Source organism: Artemia sp. Qi Xiang Cuo, chromosome 3, assembly GCF_049724085.1.
Source record: "Artemia sp. Qi Xiang Cuo chromosome 3, ASM4972408v1, whole genome shotgun sequence".
Classification (NCBI taxonomy): domain Eukaryota; kingdom Metazoa; phylum Arthropoda; class Branchiopoda; order Anostraca; family Artemiidae; genus Artemia; species Artemia sp. Qi Xiang Cuo.
In genome coordinates, this window is record NC_142796.1 from 51,331,031 (window position 1) to 51,358,158 (window position 27,128).

General features: G+C 35.0%; 1 protein-coding gene across 1 annotated transcript in view; it reads right to left on the reverse strand.

Annotated features, from left to right (window-relative positions):
* LOC148954251 (uncharacterized) overlaps nt 1–27,128 on the reverse strand; it is a 77,281-nt gene that overhangs the window by 30,041 nt on the left and 20,112 nt on the right. Inside the window, exons 4-5 of the mRNA XM_089087003.1 lie at nt 24,285–24,471; nt 9,302–9,420 (exon numbers count right to left, since the gene is read on the reverse strand). Coding sequence (XP_088943129.1) covers nt 9,302–9,420; nt 24,285–24,471 — 306 coding nt within the window. The remainder of the gene's footprint in view (nt 1–9,301; nt 9,421–24,284; nt 24,472–27,128) is intronic.

Here is a 27,128-nt window from a genome sequence, read left to right on the forward strand (position 1 = left end):
AATTAGATTAAAAAATTGAATTAAAATTTTTTATTTGATTTTCTTTATTTTAGTTTTAGTGTTTTACTTTGAACAAACTACTTTGATAATGCGATACTTTTTATAAGCAATTGACTCTAAAGGCATTCAATATTTTGGTGTTTGATAGCCAAGTTCAAAACTGTCGATATTGTTAAAAAATATCCGTCCAACGCTTCGGCATTGCTCAGCAGAACTGTATGCTGGGATTTTATATCTTAGTTTTTGTAAGTAGGCTATTGTTTTGCGTATTTTTTGTTATTAATTGCTTTTTTTCTTTTTATATACTTTTACTTTAATTGACATACTTTTTCCGTTGCCTTTAGAAAATTGTTTGTCTCTAAGCTTAAGTAAATAAAAAAGCGAAGTTTTTTTTAACTGAAAGTAAGGAGCAACATCAAAATTTAAAACGAAAAGAAATTATTACGTATATGAGGGGAGATGCCCTCCAGCTCAAAACCTCGCTCTTCAAGCTACAGTCTTTCGGCACTTAAAAAAAAGTCACGTATTGTTCTAATTATACGACCCTTGTGTTTCCGGAGTTGTTTTTAAAGAACTGGAGCAAAATTTAAACTTTAGCGTAAAGAGCGAGGTATTGAGGAGGGGGTAACCTTCTTATATACATAACAATTTCTGTTCATTTTAAGTTTTAATGCTACTCCTTACTTTCAGTTGAAAAAACTTGTTTATTTTAATTTAATTTCTGGTCGTTTTTTAAATAACGCCAGGATACCTGGCTCCAACTCCACGGAAAAATCCCCCTCCCCACATAAATATTCTCTGGGCAAATAAATCCCCAAAAAAACAACAGAGAGAAAAATCTCAATAGAAAAAAAAACAAACAACAACAAACGAGACTGCGGCCAGTGGAGAGTAAAGACGAAAAATGTAAAACAACGCGGATATTTCGCCTGTATAAAACAAGGTGACTTCAGCACGAGAGAAATACAAGAAGAACAAGATAAAAAAAAACAAACTAAAACTAAAAACAAATAAAACCACCCCAAAAAAATATACAATTGGTGCAAACTAATCCACGTAGGGAAAAGATGCTATTAGAGTTAGGCTACTCTGGTGTTCTCACTGAAGTAGCCTAACTCTAATAGCATCTTTTCCTACTTAGGTTAGTTGGTGCCATTTGTATATTTGTTTTGGTGGTGGTTAAATTTGTTTTTAGTTTTAGTTTGGTTTTTTATCTTGTTCTTCTTGTATTTCTCTCGTTGCTGAGACGCCTTGTTTTGATACAGGCGAAATATCCGCGTTGTTTTACATTTTTTGTCTTTACTCTCCACTGGCCGCAGTCTCGTTTGTTGTTGTTTTTTTTTTCATTGAGATTTTTCTCTTTGTTGGTTTTTTGTCATGACTGGCCAGTTCGTCTTAAGATCTTTCCATTCAATCCTGGCGTAAATTTACCCCGGACAATTACCCTTAACATCTCCACGCCTAAAATTGAATCGGTAAAGAAAAAACAAAACGTATAAAGAAATTTCGTATTGAAATTCTGGCAAATTCCTCCAGTGTAAAACTTCCCCTCAATATTTCACCCCCTGGAAACTTCCCTCCGTGCAAAATCCTCCCAGCGAAAACTCGTCCTCCCCTCCCCACCCAAAAAATGTATGCATACTTACCAATAGCAAATAAAACAATGGTAAATTTTATTTTTTAACTTAAAAACCTTTCACCAGGGGCTGTAGGCGATAATTTTGTCTCTAAGGATATAGTTATTCGTCCTTTCACCTTTGCTGAAGAAAAAAGCTATCTCAAAATTTTGGATCAGACAATTTTGGGTAAAAAAGTGGCGTGAGAGGGAGCCTAGTTGCCCTCCATTTTTTTGGTCACTGAAAAAGGGCACATGTACTTCTCATTTCCATTAGAATGAGCCCTCTCTCAACGTTTTAAGTCCACTGGGTCGATACGGTCACCCCTGAAAAAAAAAAAAGAAGAACCAATAAACACGCATCCGTGATGTTTCTTCTGGCAAAAATTACAAAATTCCACATTTTTGCAGATGTGAGCTTGAAACCTCTAAAGTAGGGTTCTTTGATATGTTGAACCCGGTGGTGTGATTTTCATTAAAATTATATGACTTGGAGGGGGTCTTTCCCCCTTTTTTCGGGGGGGAGTTTAACCTTACCTCTCATTTAAATCAGAAATAAAATTTACCCCCACCCCCGTAATGTGCAAATATATACCCTGAATTGGTATAAATAGGGGTGGGGGTAAAATTCATATCCGACAAAAATGATTATTATATTTGGAAAGAGCATAAAGTTTTGGAAAGAGTTTTTTCCTATAATTATTTAAAAATAAACTTATTCCTACGAAAAAAATTCCTCAATTATATTCCCTGTCAACCAACCACCACTCATATTTTGGAGTTCCCCCCCCCCCCTGGAAAATTTTCTGCCGGTGCCCTTGATAATTTGTCATGTTTTCTACATAATTTGGCTTTAATGTTTTTTTAAGCTCTACACCAACCCAAAAATGAATTTCTACACATGGAGACCAACTGCTACAATATTATAGCCTACGTTTCGGGTAAAATTCTAGATGAGCAGTATTTGAAGGTCCTTGAAATTTAGGGAAAATGTCCAAAGAAGGTTATAATAATACCAAGTTGTTATTGTTTTTCTTTCTTTAATTACAGCATATACATTTACTTACTATACAGATAAGCCGAAATAGCTCTGTTGGGAGAGCAGTATACCGAAAATCTAAAAGTCCCTGGTTCAATCCCAGGTTTCAGCAAATGTTTTTTTCGATTTTTGAAACCTCCATTTGAAATTCTGCGGATTCCTGTAATTTTCAGAGGTAACGCTACAGCGCACCCTTGCCTTAGTAAAGATCCATGTATCTTCAATGTGTTTTTTTTTTCGCCCACAGCATACGTAAAAAACATGGGAGGGGACCCATTAAAATGTTCTAGTGATCTTTATAAGGGTCGGATAAGTGCACATCATGGTTTGGCCTTTACTTGCTTTAGAGGGTGAAATTCCTACCTTATCTGTGCTAATATCTATTTCTTTTAAGTTTGACCTGAATATCAAATTTAATTTATTTTATTTTTCGGATTCATCTATTCATTCATAACAACATCTGTCATCTTTACATTTGATTTGATTGAAAGGGGGAGAGCAACTATGGAAGGAGAATTTTCAACAACTTTACATTTCTTTTTTGTCAATAAATAAACTAAAATTGCTTTCTTTATGTGACTTTTCTGATTTGTAAAATTGGAAAATTCTATGTAACACTGATGCAATTTCTAATGGCGCCATCGAGGATTTCATTTAACAGAACGGATATAACTATATAATCGGTAATTGATCTTATTTACTTTAAATTAGCAAAACAACACAAATAATGGTACAAAAATAGAATCATTTCATGAATAAGGTACGTATGACAAAAACGCAATATACTATGTCGGGTGGTAGACAATTTCTGACGTCACGAACCGATCGTTTGTCTTCATTAAGGGTGCTTTCCATATCGCTGGATTGACAAAATTAGATCCCGCCCTTTAGATCATTTCTACTCCGCGTTTGTGAAATAATTAATGATTTCTGATTCTAAAAAGAAGTTGAATTCAAAATGGGCGGGACATAATAAGTCTTAGCTGAATAGAAAAATGATAAAATTCAGTGTATCAAACATTGCAGTTAATACAGTTTAGAATCTCAAGATGAATGTGTAAGAATGTATTTTCTCATAGATACTTCTAACCAAAGCAGTTTCAACTTCATAAAGTCTATTGTAATCACTGTGACTATTATCACTCGACGTGGCATTCAGCCTAAAATTCTCTTGGCTCTGTCTACGTGTTAATTTAAAACCGACCGTGAAATATCTATGTATGGTTTTGAAAAATTAGAGTTAGAGAAACCCAAGTTTTTGGCCCAATCTGGCCCAAATATTTTTTATTTTTTTACATTGGGTTCCATTGGTCCAGGGAATTACAACTGTAATCTTGAAACTAATCAAGGACAAATAATGTTTCGGCCCGTTTCCTGGGCCCATAACACCCTCTCAACAGAGCTGGATGGTCCCCTTAGCTTACCAATGGTACTTAGAAGTGCCAAGCCATTACAAAAAAATTTGTTTAGCTCTTTCGGGGCCAATATCTAGTAGGGGGACGATGCCCCCCAAAATACATTGCACATTAGACTTAAAGTTATAATGTCTTTTTTTGGGCCCAATTTTCAAGCGAACTACCATTTCTATATCTGAATCATTGGAGATACACCATGGACCTTCCAACGTCCCCCTGGTGACATAATAGTAACCTGAGTTGTAAATCATAGGAGCATGGACAACGATGACTAATTACTTGGTCTTTTTTGTGGAGTAATACTACTCAATTAACAATTTGTATGTTTGAATAAACTAAGGAAAATGTATCCCCACTCTTGGTAAGTTGCCGCTCGACCTTTCAAAAAAAAAAAATAATCGTTAATAGTAAATCGTTAATTAGTCAAGTATTGTTTTTCATCTTTTTTTTCTTTACTCTGCCATTTTGTTGTTTTGATGGTGGGCTAAAATAAACTCTCTATCTATCTATCTATCTTGTATTTTGGAATGAATGCATTGTATACGTTGTATTAGTATTAACAAATATTGTGTGTATTGTATTATTGTTTTAGTTGTATTAAAAAAATACAGATGAATGTGCATTGTCAGTTTAATATATATATATATATATATATATATATATATATATATATATATATATATATATATATATATATATATATATATATATATATATATATATATATATATATATATATATATATATATATATATATATATATATATATATATGTTCATATTTATTCTTAAAAATATTAATAATTTTTATTTATTAAAGTTGTAAAAGTTCAAACATGGAATTTTTTTTTTCAGTAAAGTGCAAATTATATTCTGGCCTTGAGAAGGGACAGGGGTTGTAAGCCCTAATCATGTCAATTTCTGCTCATTTTGAGTTTGACTCGGTTATTCATTGTAATTTCGGTTCGTTTTGGATTTCATTTATTTATTGATGCTGATGTGTTTATTTGAGTTTATTTTATTTGTTTATTTGTGTTTATTTGATGTTAGTTTTACGCTTGGTAGGTTATTTTATTCTATTTTGCTCATTATTGGTTTAATGGAGTTCTTTGCTTTTCCTTGAAAAATTATTTTGTGGGAAGAGTTTTTTTTAAATTATTTTCTGTTCGTTTTATATTAACACAGTCTTTTCAGGGAAATAGGATTGGAAAGGTGACTACCCTCCAATCACTTTTGACTCTTAAAAGGGGAAGTAGAACTTTTAATTTCCAATCAAATTAGCTCCTTTAAAATATCAAAGATATTACTAGTTACGATAGAGCATCGCTGCCTAGGATGTTGTTTATATGCCCTTTTAATACAGGCGTGTATATAGTTTTTTCGTTCAATTGAAACTCCCCCTAAATGTTCCCTAAAAGTTTCAAATTACCCTTACTGTCATTAGTTACAGTAACCGTAGAAGTAGTATTAAAAGCATACATATTGTCTTTTGGCATAGTTCGAAATCTGCCACAATTTACCTTGAAAAGTCTTACGTAGATAATATCAGCCGTTATTACGATATTGCTTTATCATCCTATTGACGATCTACGTTATCACAGTTGGATTTGATTTAGTTCAACATCAGCCTAAATATTCCTTGAAAACTTACCCTTAATACCCTTAGCTTGTGTAGTAGCAATAGTTGTAGTAGCATTAGTAGCAGTATGCACATACCATCTTTTTCTTTCAACATCCCCTTCAACACCCCAGGTTCCAACTAAATACACAAATCAATTCTAAAGATACGCTCTTTTGACAGTGTAAATGCACACAGTGTCTTTTGTTTGTTCAAATTTGCCATCAATATTCTCCCAAATTTTACTTTCATAGACTTAGCCTTAATAGTACTAATATCACAGTAGTTGCGGTGGTAGTAGGAGAAGTGGTTGCAGTGTTATTGTTGTGTTAATAGTAGTAGTAACAGTAGTAGCAGCAGCATGTACATCTTGTCTTTTGGTCAGTTGAACATTCCTTTCATGATGCCCAGGAAGTTTAACCTAGAAATGGTAAGCCGTTCCAAAAATATTGCTGATGTGCACTTTTGACCCTCTTTTGACGCCCTTTTCACCTTAATACTCTAAGCCTTACAAGGTGTTGCACTTGACGTAGTAGTTGGAGTAGTTTAGTAGCAGTACTAGTAATAGTAAAAGCAGCAGTGGTAGTAGAGGTAGGCTAATAGTGACATGCATAAATTACCTTTTTGTCAATTGATCTTCACCTTGAAGTATCCTCTGAAAGTTCCAACTTAATACCCAAATCCATTCTTGAGATATGCCCTTTTGACAATCTGCATGCACATAGTGTTTTCTGATTTAGAGCAAATTCCCCACTCAATATTCTGTCAAATTTTCACCTTCATACGCTTACCCTATTGTACTAGTATCATAGTAGTAGAGGTAGTAGTAGGTAACAGTAGTAGCAGTAATAGTGTATTATTATTAGTAATAGTAGCATTTGCATCAGCAGCAATAATAGCAATAGTAGCAGGTACATTTTGCCTTTTGATCAACTGAATGTCCCGCTCATGATACCCCTGAAGTTTCCTCTTGATACGATAATCCGTTCTAAAAATATAGCAATCTATATGCACACAATATGCTTTGATTTAGTTCAACGATTCCCTTCAACATTTCCTCAGATGTTTATTTCAATATCCTCAGCCTTAGTAGTACCCACTACAGAAGTAGTAGATTTATTGATAGTAGTAGTTGTGGTAGCAGTAGAAGCAGCGATAGTTGTAGCAGTAGTAGCGTGCAAATATTGCCTTTTTGGTCAATTGATCATCTCCCTAATCATTTCCTGAAAGTTCCAAATTAATTTACTCAGTCATTCCTGAGTTACATCCTTTTGACAACTTAACATGTTTTGATTTAGATCAACACTCCCCTAAACGTTCCTTGCAAGACTCACGTTAATGCCCTTCATATTTTGGGAAAGTAGTAGTCAAACATGCATACCTTTTCTCAATAACATATATTATATGGAAACAATGAACAAATTGCGTAACTTACAGCCCTTGCCATGATGCCTCGGGGAGGGGGGAGGATGGTTGCCATCCCCAAAGGCATAATTACTGTACCTTTCAACAATTCTGAAAAAATAGATGCCTCAAAACTTTGTTTGGATTTTTTTTTGGGAAATGATGGGCGTGAGGGGGAGGCTGGTTGCTCTCAAGTCACTTTTGAATCTTAAAAAGGGCACCATAACTTCCAATTTCAAATCAAACGAGCCACCTCTAAATTTTATATAAACATACCTTCCATAAAAACCTTAAATGCCCCCAGGGCATAACTTACAACCCTTGTCCTCAGGCTCTGGTGGTTTGTAACAACCCCAAAAGCCTTGTTAGATGATCTTTGGATTCTTTTGAATAAAATGGCTATCTCACAATTTCTGTTGTCTGCATTTCGGGAAAACACGACGTGTGGGGGGTAGCTGCCGTGGTTGTCATCTTCAAAGACATAATGTCAGGATCCTTCAACTACACTGAACAAAATTGCTATCTCAAAATTTTGATTGGATGTGTTGGGGAAAATGATGGGTGTGGAGGGGGGGCTGCGTGCTCTCAAATCACTTTTGACTCTTAAAAAGGGCCCTATAGCTTCCGATTTCAAATCAAATGAGCCCCAGATGAAGTTTATACGACCAGCCACTCCATAAACCCTTATATGCCCCCAGGGCATAACTTACAACCCTTGCCCCAGCGCTCTGGGGGGTTGTGCCAGCCCTAGAGGCATTGCTATATGCTCTTTGGACTATTTTGAACAAAACGGCTATCTCATTATTTCGATCAGATGCGTTTTGTGAAAAGTGGGGCAGTCAGGGGGGGGATTTTCCCTCCGTCACTTTTGACTCTTAAAAGGGAACTATAGCTTCAATTTCCAACCAAATGAGACTCCTCTAAAGTTTATACAACCATCCATTTCATAAAAACCTTAAATACTCCCGGGGCACAGCCTACAACCCTTACCCCCCGGCTCTGAGGATTTGTTTCAACCCCAAAAGCCTTGTTATATGATCTTTGGACTATCTTGAAAAATTGCTATCTCAAAATTTCAATTGGATGCACTTCGGGACACTACGACGTGTATGTGTATGGGGGGGGGGTAGGGGGCGGGTAGCTGCCCTCCGATCACTGTTACTCTTATAAATGGCATTAGAGCTTCTGACTACCAATCCAATGAGCCACCTCCGAAGTTTATACGACCACCCTTTCTATAAAAACCTTATATACCCCCAGGACATAACTTACAGCCCATGCCCTGAGGGCTGTGGGTGAACATCCTCAAAAACGTAATTTCTGGAACTTTCAACTATGCTGAACAAAATGACTATCTCAAAATTTTTATTGGATGTGTTAGAAGAAATGATGGGTGTGGGAGGGGCTGGTTGCCCTCCAATCACTTTCACTATAAAAAAAAGGGCACTAGTCCTTTCAATTTCCAATTGAATGAGCCCTTTTTGAAGTTTTTACGGCAACTCCTTCTTTACAACGTGCCCTGGTCTAAAACAAACAAACCAAAAAAATAAATAAATAATACATTGTGCTAACATCGTTCCTTACTCAGGCAGCGCTATTGCGCTGCCTATGATAAAACGAGAAAAAAAATAACGAAGGAAAAAAACAACCAGAATATGGTCACGAGCCAATGAAAAAAAGAAAAACATAATGCAAAAACTTAGGTTGGGAAATCCGCTCAACCATCACCAGTGCAAAATTAAGAATAAAAATAAAGATAAAAGTGAATAGGACAATATAAAAAGAAAAACCTTAAAAACCAACGCTAAATAACACTAGCTGTGATTATTCTCGTTTTTTTTCTGCGTTACGTCTTCTCATTTTGTCATACTTAGCTAGCGTGCTCTCAGAATTTTTTTTTTTTTTAATACAGAAATGGCTAGAAATCGGACCTTAAAATATCAAATTTTTTTGCCATTAACTTGATACTGTAAAAACCCTATTTTTGCCCACAAATAGTCGTTATGAGCAGTTGGAAAACACGACATTTATTTTGCAATCTTTTCCATTCCCTGTAGAACCTATATCATATAAAATAAGGCAATTACTATCTTTAATTTTATATGTTACATTAAAATATAATTTATTATAAGGCAATTAATACCTTCTTAATTGCCGCATAGAAGTAAGGTCCAAGTCAAGACGAAATAATAATAAAAGTCGAGTACTCACCGATATGACGTAGCGATTAAGCTTAGGGCGATTTGCAGGAGGGAATGCTTTGTCAAAATTTTCCATTCGCTCTCGTAGCACAGACCTGTCTAAGTATTTAATTTCATGCTGTCCAGACGCTAAAATAGAAATAGTATTATTCTAAAAATTAGTACTAAATTACGCAACTTAATTTAACTAATATATTATCAAAGTACCAAGGACAGTGTAAATAAATCCTCGATGTTTGAGTTAGTTAAGTGAAATCTTACACAACCAGATATATCTTTACAAAATCATAAGAAATGTGGTATTGGATTTTTATTCGAAACCGAATTGATTATCTCCTGCAGAGTTATTCACTTTTTGGCAGTAGAGGGCGCAAAATAAATATTTAAAAAAAAGCCTGGTGGAAAAACCAGCAAAAAATAAGCTAAAAATACATGGCACCAAACGGCTTGAGAAACTATAGTTTTGCTTTGAACGTCTAATGGTCTTTGGGAATCAAGAAACTGTTACTGTTTCAATACTTACGGACAAAAAGCGTTGTCCAATTTAATTAACAAGTTTTGCTTATTTATTTTCATGGTTTACGGTGGTAATGCTGACGAAAACGTGATACTGCCCTAAAACTTCATAGTTCTGGAACAAACAAATGAAAAACTTAGAATATCGTCGTTTTCACCCATGAATAGACCTAAGATGGGCACAGGAAGCCAATAGGTGATTTAACCTTTGATGTCCTTGGTACTGTGATGTACTACTATTACTACTTCCACCAACAACTCCTTACAACACATACCCATGTGAAGTAAACACAGCACAATGTCGTGTCAGTTTTTTGGGTATGTTTACTATTGGAGGTTTAATGTGCGGGGGTCACCACTTTTAAAGGCAAAAATGGCACAAAGAGTTGCTATGCCACTTACTGGAGGGGGAGATCCCTCGTCGGCCCCAAATTAGTGGGATTTCCGCGGTTACTCCAACGGTTCCGTATTTACTAACGTGATTGGATGGTCTATGGCCACATTTAAAACCAAAGTTTACCGATAAGATTTCTACCTATCTCTTTAGACTCGACCTAAGCTGAAAAGTTAAAAGAGTACATAGTAAAAAAAAGCTTAGCGTAATCACTACACGTTGTATAAAAGAACTGATTTAAAAAGGACTCTTTCTCCCAGCCCGCTCCGCTAGCCGCGTGCTGCGACAGGGGTTACAAGGGTGGTAAATGAATCTTTCCAGCCAATCCTAGGACTTACTAATTTACTGGTCAACCTCCCTAACTGCGCAATTTCTTACCTCGTGGTCTATTAAGCACGTACGCAATTAAGAGGGACCAAAATGGCGTCACAAAATAAAAGGAAAATTAATATTTATTACTCGGGGAAGGAAAATAATTAAGTAGCCAAAAGAAATGAATCTGGGAGGGACATTTATCTGAACAAACTGGGACCAAGGGTTCCAACACCTCCCTCCTAAGATAAATGGCCTGCATCTCCGGCTGGATTGACTGGAAACTCAGACATAAAATAAATAACACCAAACTTAAAATCACTAAACTTGTTTATCTTCTCTTCTATCAATGCCTGGGCTTCCTCCGCTTGGCACAATATCGGTCGTCCTCGACACGTCTCTACTGTAGGACCACCATTGTCTAGATCGTCTAACATCCGCATTTTGTTTTCAAAGTTGACGTCCACAAGATTCGTAGAAATTCATTGTGCACAGCACAATCAGAAACAAAAATTTTCTTGCTCTCACGAATTTACATTTGAGAGGAGCTGAGAATCAGTTCCTGGCACTTTCGATGATGCCAGCCATCGTGAAAAATTGGCTGGACTAGCCTCTTAATTTCCATCTGAGGAAACAACCCCACATCTCAATAAAAAAGTAAATTGCCCCTTGGCATAATTTCAAACAGCCCAAGGCTGAAAATGCACAGGCCTGTGAAAACGATAGGAGTTCAGGAAAATGAAGTAAGAATCTGAGCGACCCTTGAATCGCTTTTTTCTGGTTCACATCCCCTAAAATAATCGAATGAATAATACTCGGCGATGAGGGATGAAGATTATATTGAAGACTGGAAAGACCAGACTCCCGTAAAGGGATCACAAATCGTCTGCCAGTTTTGCATCTAGGAAAAGGGCAATCTTTCGCATCTTTCCACAGGGGATCTTCTCCAAGAGATTCCTCCCCCTCATAAAGGAAGAAACCCTCTTTTAAGTTGATCAGACCAATATCAGATGCCTTCCCAAATCTCTTCGATCCAACCCAAAATTCAGTACCTTTCAATCTTTCCGTAACCCTTTGTTGACAAGTCAATTCTATGTCAAGATTATCTGTAGTTTCTCTTAATTTGTCGTGGGTTTTCTTCTCCCTCCTAAGTTTTTCTATCTTATCGTAATTTCGCAATTTATCCCGTGGATTTTGGACCTCTTTTTCGTAACTGTTATTTATTTTATCTAGGCACAGCCAAGATAGTCTTATATTTTTCTCTACAGCATACTGAATCTCTAAAGTTTGTCTTTTTTCTAAACTTATCTTTTAATCTATACTTTTCTCAGTTTTGTCATTCGCGCAAAATAATAAGTCATTTTTAAATCTGATTTGGACTCCAGTGTTCACCATCTTTGACTGCATCACTTCATTGTAGCTCCGTTTAATATCTCTTTTCTCTCTCTTAGTTTTCTTTTCTTTTGTAGTAGCATTAAATAAAACGTCATGAAATCTGAATTGGACTCTAGTGTCCATCTTCGACTGTCTTTCTTTATTGTAGTACCGCTTAATATCTTTCTTCTCTCTTTTAGTCTTTTTTATTCTTACCGCAGCTACAAACATTTCGTCATCAAATGGGAAGTGAACTCCGACATTTGGTTTTTCATATTCTACTAAAATTTCTCGAACTCTCCGAGGAAAAGCGCGTACAATAAATTTCGTCTCATTTTTCTTTGGTACAATCAGTGTTTCATTTTGGCCTATACTTGTTAGCGTCTCATATTCATTAAAAGTGTTTTCAAGTTTTCCATTTCTGGAAATTTTCCCGAAAAATCATTCTCGCGCGTCTTTTTTTCGATATTTTGTGGTCTTTGTACTTCCGCATCCCATTTTTGTGGATTATCAACATTTTGAACCCGCGTATCAAGTATTTCATTTTCCCGACAGGTTGGCACAACCTCCCAATTTGTTTTATGGGCGGGACCACCTCCCCACCTTGTCAATGAAGTAGCATATCCTTCCGTCGTAATGTAATTTTGTAATTGTTCCTCTGTTAAAGAAGTCGCTTCTAACGATAAGAGATTCTCGACATCTCCAAAGTCTCCTCCTACTAAAACATCCACTGCTAGCGTAGGTACTAAGCCTAATTTTATCGTTTTTTTCTGGACCGTACCGTCCTTCTTTGTAATATCTATTCTTACCCAAGTAGATGGGCAAGGATGCTCGTCTCCATGATAATATTATGTTGTAATTTTATTTTTATGGTCAATTTTTTTTGTATTTGTTTGGTTAGTTTACACGTAAGTTTCATTGCTTCCAGAATCAATGGCTATTTCAACTAATTTCCCGTTCAATTTTCCGTATATCTTATGCGACTCTGCAAATGCGTAATTTTTTTCCCTATTTTGGGTCATGGCCCAGGCTATCGTTCTATGTTGTTTTTGGTCACATATATTGGAATCGTTTTTCGCAAAATGCCCCGTGGTACCACAGTTATAGCAAGTTAATCCTCCTTGCGCTGTGTTATAATGCCTATCTTTGTTATACTCATTTTGAAATGTGTCTATCTCCTCAATTTCTTCTCTTATTTCAGTCCACCTATTCGTCATTTCCGCCATTTCTTCGCTTGTTTTTGGGTTCTTTGCTTTCAAATATATTTTCAATTCTCTGTGGGTGTTTTCTAAAAATTGTTCAATTGATGTTTTATTTAACATTTCCGTCATTTTTTTTTTAATTGCTTCCGGGTCTACATATGTTCTAGAATTTTCTAACTCTAGCCATTTTAAACGCATATCTTTCGATTTGTACCCGAATTCTTTATATGTTTCATTGTCTCCTTTTCTTTCGCTTCTAAACCTTCTTTGAAAGTGCTCGGGGGAGTTGAAATTTTTCAAAAATAGCTTGTTTTAGTCTTTCAAAATCTTTTGAGTAGTCCATTGGTAATGCTCTATATGCAATTTGTGCTTTGTAGTTAAGGAGGAGCTGTATTCTTGTCACCCAATTTTCTCTCGACAACCCGCTTAATTCCGCCGTTTTTTCAAAATTGTATAAGTATAAATGTACATCTTCATTTTCTTTCATTGGTTGAAGGTTTATTGCCTGCATTCTCTCTATTGTAGACGATTTCTGAGGCTCTTGGTAATTTCTCCCTGCAATCATTTCCATTATGTATTTTCTTTCCTCTTTGTCTGCCTCCTCCTCTCTTTCTCTTTGTTCTCTATCTTCCTTCTCTTTTCGTACTCTGTCTAATCTTTCATTCTCTATGAAATTTAAAAGTTGTTGTGTCATATCTATTTGAGTGCTTTTTCGTGAGCTTCTGCTGGAAATTGAACTTCTACTACTCCTGCTACTTGGCCTACTCTGAATCTCATTGTCTTTATATTCTCTTAATTCGTTTTCTGAGTCTGCTCGGTGTATAATATTTTCTTCTGCCCGCAACTCCCCTACTTTTTGTACCTTCTCTGAAGGGTGAGTTTGTTTTGTTATATTCGTTCTTTCATGTATTGATTTTTCCTCATGTATTATCGCCACTGTTTCTTTTGTTCGGGTTTCTCTATCTGCGAGTAATTCTTTCTGCATTTGTTTTAGACTTTTCTCTTCTTCTCTGGTTCGTGCCGGGGATCGCTCTGTTACTTATTTTGGTTTGAAAATATCCTCTTCACATGTCTCAGAAATGTCTATTTCATCTGTTGAGTGATATATGGTTCTATCTGATGGTGTTTTTCTTAGGGTATTTCCAGCGGGAGTCGCATACAATTGTTTGTCTGAATCCGATTTTTGTTTTACCGCGGTAGATCTTGTCTGAATTCTTCGTTTGTCCGCCATTATTTCAAGCTTTATTTAACGTCTTTCGTTCAAATGAAAATCCTTTTATCAATGTCTCTTTTTATCCTTTCGTGAAAACTTAATTCCTTTTAATTGGCCGATTATCCGTGGGTGGCGCAGCCTCCCTTGTCTCACAAGTTAATTATTCACGTGATCTACTGATTCTTAAATTTTATTACCTATTATTATCCGACTAGGCACAGCTCAGATAAAAATTTTCTCGTTGCGATTTGTATATATGTACCCACAATAGGCCACTTTCTAGGCCAAATTAACCCGTCTTTTCGAAAACGCGGAATTCTTTTATTATCAGCTTTACTGATAGGACCTTAAATCGCTGCCACCACTTATTGGATGTGTGGGTACCGCTGGCACCACTTATGGGAGGTTTAATGTACGGGGGTCACCACTTTTAGAGGCAAAAATGGCGCAAAGAGTTGCTTTGCCACTTGCTGGAGGGGGATATCCCTCGTCGGCCCCAAATTAGTGGAATTTCCGCGGTTACTCCAACGTTTCCGTATATACCAACGTGATCGGATGGTCTATGGCCACATTTAAAGCCAAAGTTTACCGATAAGATTTCTAACTATCTCTTTAGACTCTACCTAAGCTTAAAAGTTAAAAGAGTACATAGTAAAAAAAAAGCTTACTATAATCACTACACGTTGTATAAAAGAACTGATTTCAAAAGGACTCTTTCTCCCAGCCAAATCTGCTAGTCGCGTGCTGCAACAGGGTTTACGAGGGTGGTAAATGAATCTTTCCAGCCAATCCTAGGACTTACTAATTTACTGGTCAACCTCCCTAACTGCGCAATTTCTTACCTCGTGGTCTATTAAGCACGTACGCGATTAAGAGGGTCCAAAATGGCGTCACAAAATAAAAGGAAAATTAATATTTATTACTCGGGGAAGGAAAATAATTAAGGGGCCAAAAGAAATGAATCTGTGAGGGACATTTATCTGAACAAACTGGGACCAAGAGTTCCAACATTTACTTATATATATATATATATATTGGCTGCAATAAAAATTGGCTGCACTAGCCTCTTAATTTCCATCTGTGGAAACAACCCCACATCTCAATAAAAAATTAAATTGCCCCTTGGCATAATTTCAAATAGTCTAAGGCCGAAAATACACAGGCCTGTGAAAACGATAGGAGTTCAGGAAAATGAAGTAAGAATCTAAGCGAACCTTGAATCGCTTTTTTCTGGTTCCCATCCCCTAAAATAATCGAATGAATAATACTCGGCAATGAGGGATGAAGATAATATTGAAGACTGGAAAGACAAGGCTTCAGTAAAGGGATCACAACTGGTCCGCCAGTTGTGTATTGAGGAAAAGAGCAATCTTTCACGACTTCCCGCAGGGGATCTTCCCCAAGGAAATCGTCCCCCTCATAAAGGAACAAACCCTCTTTTGAGTTGATCAGATCAATATCAGATTCCTTCCAAACTTTCTTCGATCCAACCCAAAATTCAGTGCCTTTTAATCTTTCCGTAACCCGTTGTTGACAAGTCAATTCTATGTCAAGATTTTCTGTAGTTTCTCTTAATTTGTAATGGGTCTTCTCCTCCCTCCTAAGTTTTTCTGTTTTATCGTAATTTTGAAATTTTTCCTGTGGGTCTTGGACCTCTTTTTCGCCACTCTTATTTATTTTATCTAGGCACAGCCCAGATAGTTTTTTATTTTTCTCCACAGCATACTGAATCTCCAAAGTTTGTCTTTTTTCTACACTTCTCTTTTCATCTCTACTTTTCTCAGTTTTGTCATTCGCGCAAAATAATAAATCATTTTTAAATCTGATTTGGACTCCAGTGTCCACCATCTTTGACTGCATCATTTCATTGTAACTCTGTTTATTATCTCTTTTCTCTTTTTTTGTTTTTTTTTGTTTTGTAGTAACATCAAATAAAATAGCATGAAATCTTAACTGTACTCCATTGTCCATCTTCGACTGTCTTTCTTTATGGTATTTAAGCTTCATGTCTTTATTCTCTATTTTATTCTTCTTTATTATTAACACAGAAACAAATATTTCATCATCAAATGGGAATTGAACTCCAACATTCTGTTTTTCATATTCTACCAAAATTTCTCGAACTTTTCGAGGAAAAGCGCGTACATTAAATTTCGTCTCATTTTTCTTTGGTACAATCAGTGTTTCATTTTGGCCTATACTTGTTAGCGCCTCATATTCATTAAAAGTATTTTCAAGTTTTCCATTTTTTGGAAATTTTCCCGAAAAATCATTCTCGCGCGTCTTTTTTTCAATATTTTGTGGTCTTTTTACTTCCGCATCCCATTTTTGTGGATTATCAACATTTTGAACCCGAGTATCAAGTATTTCATTTTTCTGACAGGGTGGCACAGCCTCCCAATTTGTTTTATGGGCCGGTCCACCTCCCCGCCTTGTCAATGAAGTAGCATATTCTTCCGTCGTAGTGTAATTTTTCCTCTGTTAAAGAAGTCGCTTCTAACGATAAGAGATTTCCGATATCTCCAAAGTCTCCTCCTACTAAAGCATCCACTGCTAGAGTAGGTAATAAGTCTACTTTATCGTTTGTACCGTCTTTCTTTGGATTTTCTATTCTTACCCAAGCAGACGGGTATGGGTGCTTGTCTTCATGATAACATAATGTTGTAATTTTATTTTTATGGTCTATCCCTGTTCTATTAATTAGGTCAGTTCGCACATAAGTTTGATCACTGCAAGAATCAATTACCATTTCAACTAATTCCCCGTTCAATTTTCCGTATATCTTGTGCGACTCTGCAAATGCGTAATTTTTTTCCCTATTATGGGTCATGGCCCAGGCTATCGTGTTAAGTTGTTCATGATCATATATATTTGAGTCTTTTTTCGCAAAATGACCTCGGGTACCACAGTTCTATCCATTACCTCTTACTTTCGCTATGGTATAACTCAGATTTTTGTTACATTCTTTGTTTAGAAATATGTCCGTCTCCTCAATTTTTCCCCTTATTTCGGTCCACCTATTCACAATTTACGCGATTTCTTCGCTTGTTTTTGGGTTCTTTTCTTTCAAATATATTTTCAATTCTCTGTGGGTGTTTTCTAAAAATTGTTCCATTAGGCCTACTGTCTTATTTACCACTTCCGTCAATTTTTCTTTTATCTCTTCCGGGTCTTCATACATTCTATAATTTTCTAACTCTAGCCATTTTAAACACATATCTTTCAATTTGTACCCAAATTCTTTATATGTTTTGTTGTCTCGTTTTCTTTTGCTTCTAAACCTTCTTTGAAAGTGCTCGGGGGAGAGTTGAAATTTTCAAAAATAGCTTGTTTCAGTCTTTCAAAATATTTTGAGTAGTCCATCGATAATGCTTTATATGCAAGTGGTGCTTTGTAGTTAAGGAGGGGCTGTATCCTTGTTACCCAATGTTCTCTCGGCAATCCGTTTAATTCTACCTTGTTTTCAAAATTGTATTTGTATAAATGTACATCTTCATGTTCTTTCATTGGTTGAAGGTTTACTGCCTGCATTATCTCTATTGTAGACGACTTCTGAGGCTCTTGGTAATTTCTCCCTGCAATCATTTCCATTATGTATTTTCTTTCCTCTCTGTCTGCCTCCTCCTTTTTTCTTTGGCTACTCTATCTCTTTCTCTTTGTTCTCTTTCATCCTTCTCTTTTGGTACTCTGTCTAATCTTTCATTCTCTATGAAATTTAAAAGTTGCTGCGTCATATCTATTTGAGTGCTTTTTCGTGAGCTCCTGCTCGAAATTGAACTTCTACTACTCCTGCTACTTGGCCTACTCTGAATCTCATTGTCTTTATATTCTCTTAATTCATTTTCTGAGTCTGCTCGTTGTATAATATTTTATTCTCCCCGCAACTCCCCTACTTTTTGTACCTTCTCTGAAGGGTGAGTTTGTTTTGTTATATTCGTTCTTTCATGTAATGATTTTTCCTCGTGTATTATCGCCACTGTTTCTTTTGTTCGGGTTTCTCTATCTGCGAGTGATTTTTTCTGCACTTGTTTTAGACTTGTCTCTTCTTCTCTGGCTCGAGCCGGGGATCGCTCTATTACTGATTTTGGTTTGAAGATATCCTCTTCACATGTCTCAGAAATGTCTACTTCATCTGTTGAGTGATATATGGTTCTATCTGATGGTGTTTTTCTTAGGGTATTTCCAGCGGGAGTCGCATACAATTGTTTGTCTGAATCCGATTTTTGTTTTACCGTGGTAGATCTTGTCTGAATTCTTCGTTTGTACGCCATTATTTCAAGCTTTATTTAACGTCTTTCGTTCAAATGAAAATCCTTTTATCAATGTCTCTTTTTATCCTGTCGTGAAAAATGATTTCCTTTTAATTTGTCGATTATCTGTGGGTGTCGCAGCCTCCCTTGTCTTACAAGTTAATTATTCGCATGGTTTATTGATTCTTAAATTTTATTACCTATTATTATCCGACTAGGCACAGCTCAGATTAAAATTTTATCGCTGCGATTTGTATATATGTACCCACAATAGGCTGCTTTCTAGGCCAAATTAACCCGTCTCTTCGAAAACGCAGAATTCTTTTATTATCAGTTTTACTGATAGGACCTTAAATCGCTGCCACCGCTTATTGGATGTGTGAGTACCGCTGCCACCACTTATTGGATGTTTAATGTGCGGGGGTCACCACTTTTAAAGGCAAAAATGGCGCAAAGAGTTGCTATGCCACTTACTGGAGGGGAGATCCCTCGTCGGCCCTAAATTAGTGGGATTTCCGCGGTTACTCCAACGGTTCCGTATATACCAACGTGATCGGATGGTCTATGGCCACATTTAAAGCCAAAGTTTACCGATAAGATTTCTAAGTATCTCTTTAGACTCGACCTAAGCTGAAAAGTTAAAAGAGTACATAGTAAAAAAAAGCTTATTGTAATCACTACACGTTGTATAAAAGAACTGATTTCAAAAGGACTCTTTCTCCCAGCCCGCTCCGCTAGTCACGTGCTGCGACAGGGGTTACGAGGGTGGTAAATGAATCTTTCCAGCCAATCCTAGGACTTACTAATTTACTGGTCAACCCCCCTAACTGCGCAATTTCTTACCTCGTGGTCTATTAAGCACGTACGCAATTAAGAGGACCCAAAATGGCGTCACAAAATAAAAGGAAAATTAATATTTATTACTCGGGGAAGGAAAATAATTAAGGGGCCAAAAGAAATGAATCTGGGAGGGACATTTATCTGAACAAACTGGGACCAAAGGTTCCAACATTTACTTACAATCCAACATATATACAACATCCAACATATATATATATATATATATATATATATATATATATATATATATATATATATATATATATATATATATATATATATATATATATATATATATATATACAATAGGGTATGCTTGTTTAAATATTTTACGTGGTAAAAGGATAAGGGTTTGACAAAAAAAAATTATATAAGCCTTATATAATAAAAGCAAAAATCTTAAAAAGATAGTTTTCTCAGCTCCATGTCTGATTAATTCAGTTGTTTTCTATGAAAAACTGCTGTAAAGTCAAAAAGGTGAATTGCTTGTGTGAGCGGGACAACTTTTTGGTTGCAATTTCATGAAAAATGTCATTAGCTTTATTGACATCGTGGGAGTCCCGCATAAGAGTTGCAACCCCCTTCCAAGAGAAGGTCAATGTGACAGGCAGGATTGAACTAGGCCAAACCTAGCATCTACACAAAATCTTATTCTGAGTTAAGTTGTACCTTCTCCGATTTTAACACGGCAAGTCCAACAACAAATCAGGATTTTTCAATATACTTTAGATTCTGAGATAAGACAGTGTCTAAACGGGTAAAGAAAAGGGTCCGCTGGTTTTCACAGCCAAATCCAGCAAATCAAGCAAGACCCAATATAAACATTTAGCGAAACAGGAGTAGCAAATAGAAGAAAAGAATGGATTTCGAAAAACATACTGATGAAATCCTGTATCTTCATCTATTTCTCTCGTTCCAAAAATGAAAAAGGAGGATTTTGAGATTTTCCAGAAATTTGAAAAATAAATATACAAGGTTTTTGGTATAAGAAAGTTCACAGAGTCTCCAGAGTTTCCAGGTGCAGATTCAGCTCTTACACTGTGTTAAACTATACATATAGATTTTAAAATAGTTTGTATTACAATACATACGTAATCTATTCTGAAATTTTACGAAGCAGGTCGTCCTTGAATGGGGTGGAAAAGGTCATAAGGAAGGATTTAAGGGAAATTGGAACTACCAGGGAAAGGATAAACAGGGAGCCTTTGAATACATTGGGATGGAGGAGAACATGCGCGGCTGTGTTAGCCTGGCTGTTTGGTACTTTAGTGAGTTGCTAGCAATAGTAGTACAATAGCGCAAATACTAAAACAATTTGTGTTTTATAAAAATTAACTGCTATAAAAAAGCAAATGAAAAAAAAGACCACCTAAAATTACTCAGAACCAGACGTGCTCAACACATTTTTTTTCTTTACCCATAAAACCACACTTCATTTGATACAGATGCTAACAAAAATCTTTATTTTTTGGTAGTTTCCTATTCAGTTTTTTTCTTTATTTTTTTATGCTAAATTTTTTACTGCAGCTAGCTTTGTATTAAAATTCACTGCTTGCATTGTTACTCTATTCGTGATGTTCAAGACTTGTTCACGATTTTTGAGGGTATTTATTTATTTAGTTATCACAATTGCAGGGTAGTTGGTATACCCCTCTTCGATAAGTAATTAGGGTCCAAAAATAATCCGTTTATGATCAATTTAGCCATTATCTTTCACCTCCTCTCCCCTTCAGAAATAAATTATTACAAGCCATCCCATTAAACTATTCAGGACTGAGCAATATGGGGACGGGGTGGGGGTGTCCATAAAATATATGCTCTAAAATTGCCTGTTTTTGAAGGTTTTAGCCCATTCAGAGAAAGTTTCCAGATCCCCTTCCCCATAAATTCTGACCGTTTGTACCAAGAATAAATTTAACGGTGAAAATAATGAAAATTGATTTTGAAAACTGATGAAAAAACCCTGTGAAGATAAAAAACACTTTTATTATGCTAAGAAAAAGTATGCTATATGAAAAAACTAAAAAAATAATCTATAGGACAAACTTATGTTGTGACCTTTAGTTCAAAAGTGGGGATCTAGAAACATAGGGACATGTAGGGACACAGGGATCTATCAAAAACAAAAATCTCCATGTCAACGACATAATTGTTACATTTTCCACAGTCTGATAATGGGAGAGGGCATGAGAAAAATGTCTTGATAATAATACAATAAGAAAAATCCTTTCAAGTTGACTGGAATCAACTCCGCTACATGACTGTCATTAATAGCTGTTCACTCCTGCATCTCCATTTTAGCTATTTAACCTTTTTTTTAACTTGTTACTACAAAATTGTGCAAAGGGGTTGCACTATGCTGCTGGAAGATGGCAAGTTTTATGTAAACCTCTTAGATCGTAATAAAATTCTCGAGTGTCTCATAAATTGTGACCAAATGGCGTTCCCGTCGTGCTCGGCGCAAATTGTGGTGTTGCGCGGTACATAATGACCACTAACGGAACACTTACACCATGGGAATTAAGAATACTAAGATGCACCAGGAAATTTTCGTGGCTAAGGTCCTACCAATTGCCCGTTATTGTCGCCCGCGCAAAATGACCCCCAACACAACACTTACACTATAGGAGTTAAGAACATGAAGATACACAAGCACCTATTCATGGCTAAAAACCCACCAGAAACAACTCGAGTCTCTGAAATTTATGTATTTTAAAAGGGTTATCAAAATAATTTTAGAATTTTGGTTCTTAAGAGTGACCTAGACTTACTGCATCTATCCTATTTGAGGGTCATTTAGGTGATTAAGCTTCGGCTAGAGATATCACGTTTTCCTGATAATCACCTGGCAAGGGCGGTTTACATTGAGACGTTAAATTCTTCTAAAAAAGAAGCATGGCCACAACATCTTAAAGCCCTGCTGAATAATTCTGGCCTCTCACGGGCATAAGTTGAGAGTCAGGGTCCCCAATGTAAACCTGACGAATTCACTGATGAGTTTTAACCACGCTTTTAGGACCAGGAGATTCAGGTTGGGAATCTATCTCTTATATTCAAAGGATGTTAAAATAAAACGGTTTTCTTGCAAATGGATCCATCTTAGGTCTATTCATATCATAAGATATGAATCTGAAGATACGAAATCTTGGAAAATTCACGATCTTCTAAGATTTCTCTTTGGGTTCTCACAAAATTATGGAATTTTAGAGCAGTACCACACTTTCAGTAGTATTGCCACATTGAACCGTGAAAACAAATAAGCAGAATTAATTAGTTAAATCGTACAGCGTTTCTCTTCCTTCAAAATTTAAACGTTAACAATCTTTTGATTCCCAAGGACAACTACAACATCAAGGGAGAGCTAAACCTTCTTAAACTGTTTGGTATCGCATTTATTCAGCTTAGTTTGTACTGATTTTTCATCAACAACAAATCAGGATTTTTCAATATACTTTAGATTCTGAGATAAGACAGTGTCTACACGGGTAAAGTTTCCTTTTTTTAAATGTGGCACCCGGTAATACCTAAAACTGCATAACTGCATATGAGGTCTTTTTCATAAAAAATTGAAATTTCGATTTTTTCCATTTTTTTAAGATATGCATGGTTATGTTAAGTTTCCACTTAACCAATTCAAACAATCAGATTCCATTGTCACTGTCCTTGGTACTTGAAGAGTTGCACGGGTGTAGCGTTTTCTTTCAGTGTTTTCAAAAGCATACGTGCGAGTAGAGAGCTCTTTTTTTTTCAAAGAAAAGACAGTGCATTCTCGGCAAACATTTTAAATGTGAAACATATGGACACTCAACAAAATAAATTCATTGGGCCTAGCCATCAAGTAGAATGTTAAGGGAGATTGCATGACTTTAAAATAGTATAATTTATATTTTGTTTGTTTCTAATCTGTATTCTAAATGTATATTCAATTTATATATTTTCTAATTTATAGGGATAATTTCTCGGGTTTAGCAAGTCAGCGTAAAAAAATGTTTAGAATGAGTGTTAATCTAGAAATAAATCCTAATTTGAAAGCTGGTCTGAAATATGGCCGTATTGAATATATTCGGCCGTTTTTAGCTTGATCACTACGGATGTCTAGCCTTATGGGGAGGGAGGAATTGTCAGTCAGCTTTTATTCAATTATATATGGCAAACTAAATTATAGATTTGATTTTATCAGGGTGGCAACAATAAACATGATGTTTAACTTGCTTTTATATTTAAGGACATAGATACTAAATATTACCAAAATATGATATGCTATTTCCAGCAGAAGAACAAAGATACTTATAAAACCATAATAGTTTTAATAGTTAAAACATGATAGTTTTAACTAATGTGATGGGCACTTTTTTTCTTTTCTTTTTTTGTCGTTTAAATTTTCTTTTTTTTACACTGGGGCGAAGATACAAACACAATTTTTAGATACGATATAATGAGCACCGTGTATTTGAGCATATTTTTAAAACTAGCCTGTGTTCTGAATAAAACATAGTCCAAGCCATGTATAATCAAAATAAAGAGCTTCAAATCAAAAAATTTTACTTTTAAAAAAAGCTTACTTTAAGAAAATACCAGGTTTAGATTCAAAGAAACTTAGACCCTTAATTAAATATTAATCCTAATTTTATTAGTTAAATTTAATCCAATTTTTACAAAAGAAATTAAATTCAATTTAAATTCGCTTTGAATTTATTTTAATTGTCCCCTGTATATTTTGACAAATACCCTTTTTTGGTATTTCTATTGAAAAAAATTGCCCTTCCTAGGTTCTGAAAAATACCTTTTATGGTACTTCCGTTAAAAATAGTTAAAGAAAAATCCTTGTCCCCTTCGTCATTGTCGTGAATTAGCACTCCTGTCACAGTAGAGTTTAATAAACCGTATTTTACCTGATAGTGCCTCGATGCGTCGTTTTCTGGCTGGTGGGGCAGAAACAACCGAGGTGTGTATACTTTGTCTTGGTACGGGAACTCGCTTTTTACCCTTCCAAGCAACCATTTTGACTAAAGAATCAATGTCTCGACCATCTAATGGCAAACTTTGGATTTGTTCTATACCGCAAATCTCTGAAAGCGCCTAGAATGTTGAAATTTCATATTAATGTTACCATATATATATATATATATATATATATATATATATATATATATATATATATATATATATATATATATATATATATATATATATATATATATATATATATATATATATATATATATATATATATATATATATATATATATATATATATATATATATATATATATATATATATTATATATATATATATATATATATATATATATATATATATATATATATATATATATATATATATATATATATATATATATTTATATATTTATATATATATATATATATATATATATATATATATATATATATATATATATATATATATATATATATATATATATATATATATATATATATATATATATATATATATATATATATATATATATATATATATATCATGGCCGTATCCAGGATTTTGTTTTGGGAGGGGTGAGGAATGTTTTTGCAAAAAAAAACTTTATAATAGCCATCAAACATGTATTTTGATTGGATGGGTTTGGGAAAAATATGGGTATGGGGGAAGGCGGGATGGTTGCCCTTCAATCACTTTCAACTACTAAAAAGGACACCAGAACTTGCAATTCCAATCAAATGAGCCCCTTTTGAAGTATTTACGACAACTCCTTTTATAAGAAGTGCTCTGGTCTAAAAAAAAAAATTAAAACCCAAAAATAATAATAAATGAGTAACGCATTGTGCCCACGTCGCTCTTTACTTAAACGGCGCAATTGCACTGATTATGATACATAAACCTTAACCGCGTTTGAATTAGCATCGCTATCGACATGAAACAAAATTTTTCCTTTTTATTTGATTCTACACAATGGGCGTTCGATTAGCAAAATATCGACACCACGCCGATAATTTGTCGTCTTTTGATGATAGAAAAAGGTCATTGTTTTCAATGGCGACATAGAAAATATAAATTTAATCAGCAAATTCACAATAAAAGGTGAATTGACGACATTTGCTTTTTCAAAATGATGATTTGTTTGTGTTCAAGATTTGTAAGCACATTAAAATGGAATAATTAGTTTTATCAAATATTAATTTAGTTGATTAATAGAGTATGAAAAGTATAATCTCTTTGAATACGTTCAATATGCTATTATAAGCCGACATAAAAGGTATAAATCCAACGGTAAAGTTATGGTAGTTATGGTAACTTCAACGGGGCTCTTGTATGGATTGACTTCAGAAGAGTGAAGAGCAATAGGATGTGTATATAGCCAATCATGTACATTCTGCTCACAGAAAACCTCATAATTAGATCGACTTTTAATGTATAAATTTATAAACACTTAGTTTTCATTTCAAATGTCTGAAAATGAAAAATCTACAAAAACCAATGTGTTTAATCTGCTAAGAGACTTCGACTTGGTAGCGTATATAAAAAGATTTTAGTTAAGACTTTTTGTTTTTAGACTGCCAATGAAAATACAAATTTCCACAATCCATACTACTGCATACAATTTAATTTATGACAGTCTCTTGGCAATTGAAAGGAGATTTTGGGGAAATTTTTTAAAGAAATAAATTTGAGAACAAACATATAAAATATGTGACATTTATGAAAAATATGGAAAATTATGGCAACATCGTAAAAATATTTGAGATTTTAGATGAAAGGGGTTATATTCCCAAATATCTGTCCAGTTCCCGTATATTTATATGAACCTAAAATATTGAGATAATTGTTGTTATTATAAAATAAATCTAAGATATAATACCATATACCGGCGGGTAGAAACAGGGTTTCGATTTTATGCTGTCATTTAATTGCCTCAAAGCAGAGGTTATAAGTGCGCAGACAACAGCCACCTAAAAATAAAGAGTCGAAAACTACCAAAACTGCAGCAAACCTGGTATATAAATTCTGAATCATCCACTGGCAACCCCCAAATTAGATTCAAATTTTATTAAACTTTTGAATATTTGAATTCAAATATTGCTACCTAGTATTTTTAATTTTTTTTTTTTTTGTAATATATACCGTTTAGGAATACCACCATTGATTTCTGAGAAGAGGTTGATTAAATTTTTAAACTAAAAAAGGCTTTAACAAAAATTGAACCTGAAAAATAACCAGAAAAGGCGCTGAGCTTTCCAGCGTAGGTAGAAGACTGATAAGACAGCGGAGGGTGATATGAGAGCCCACCGGTAAAAGGTTTATCCCCTAATGAATTAGGATATAAAGTAATTTCAAATACAATATTGAACTATTTTTTTTAAATAGAGGCCATTATCGAGAGCAAAGACGATATAAAACAATAGTCACTGATAAAAAAAACTCAGGTGACGATACCAAACCTAAGCGAAGATGACAAACAGAGGAGAATAGGTTCCGAAAGTGGTCTTGCATATTAATTTACAAGGATCACTGGAGACGAATATTCATAATAGTAAAAGCGTATCCCCAATGGGAAGCATTAATGGTTATGTGACAAGCTACATCCCTACAACATGGGAAGAGACCTCCTCCCTCCTTCTCAACACCCACAGGATCAGTCTGGTCAATTCGCAATTTAGGGAGGAGGGCAAAATCTTTTTTTTTTATGTATAGGGGGGGCAAATTTGCCGCTTTTTCAATGAAAATAGCAAAAACCGACATTTTTCGATTAAAATACCCC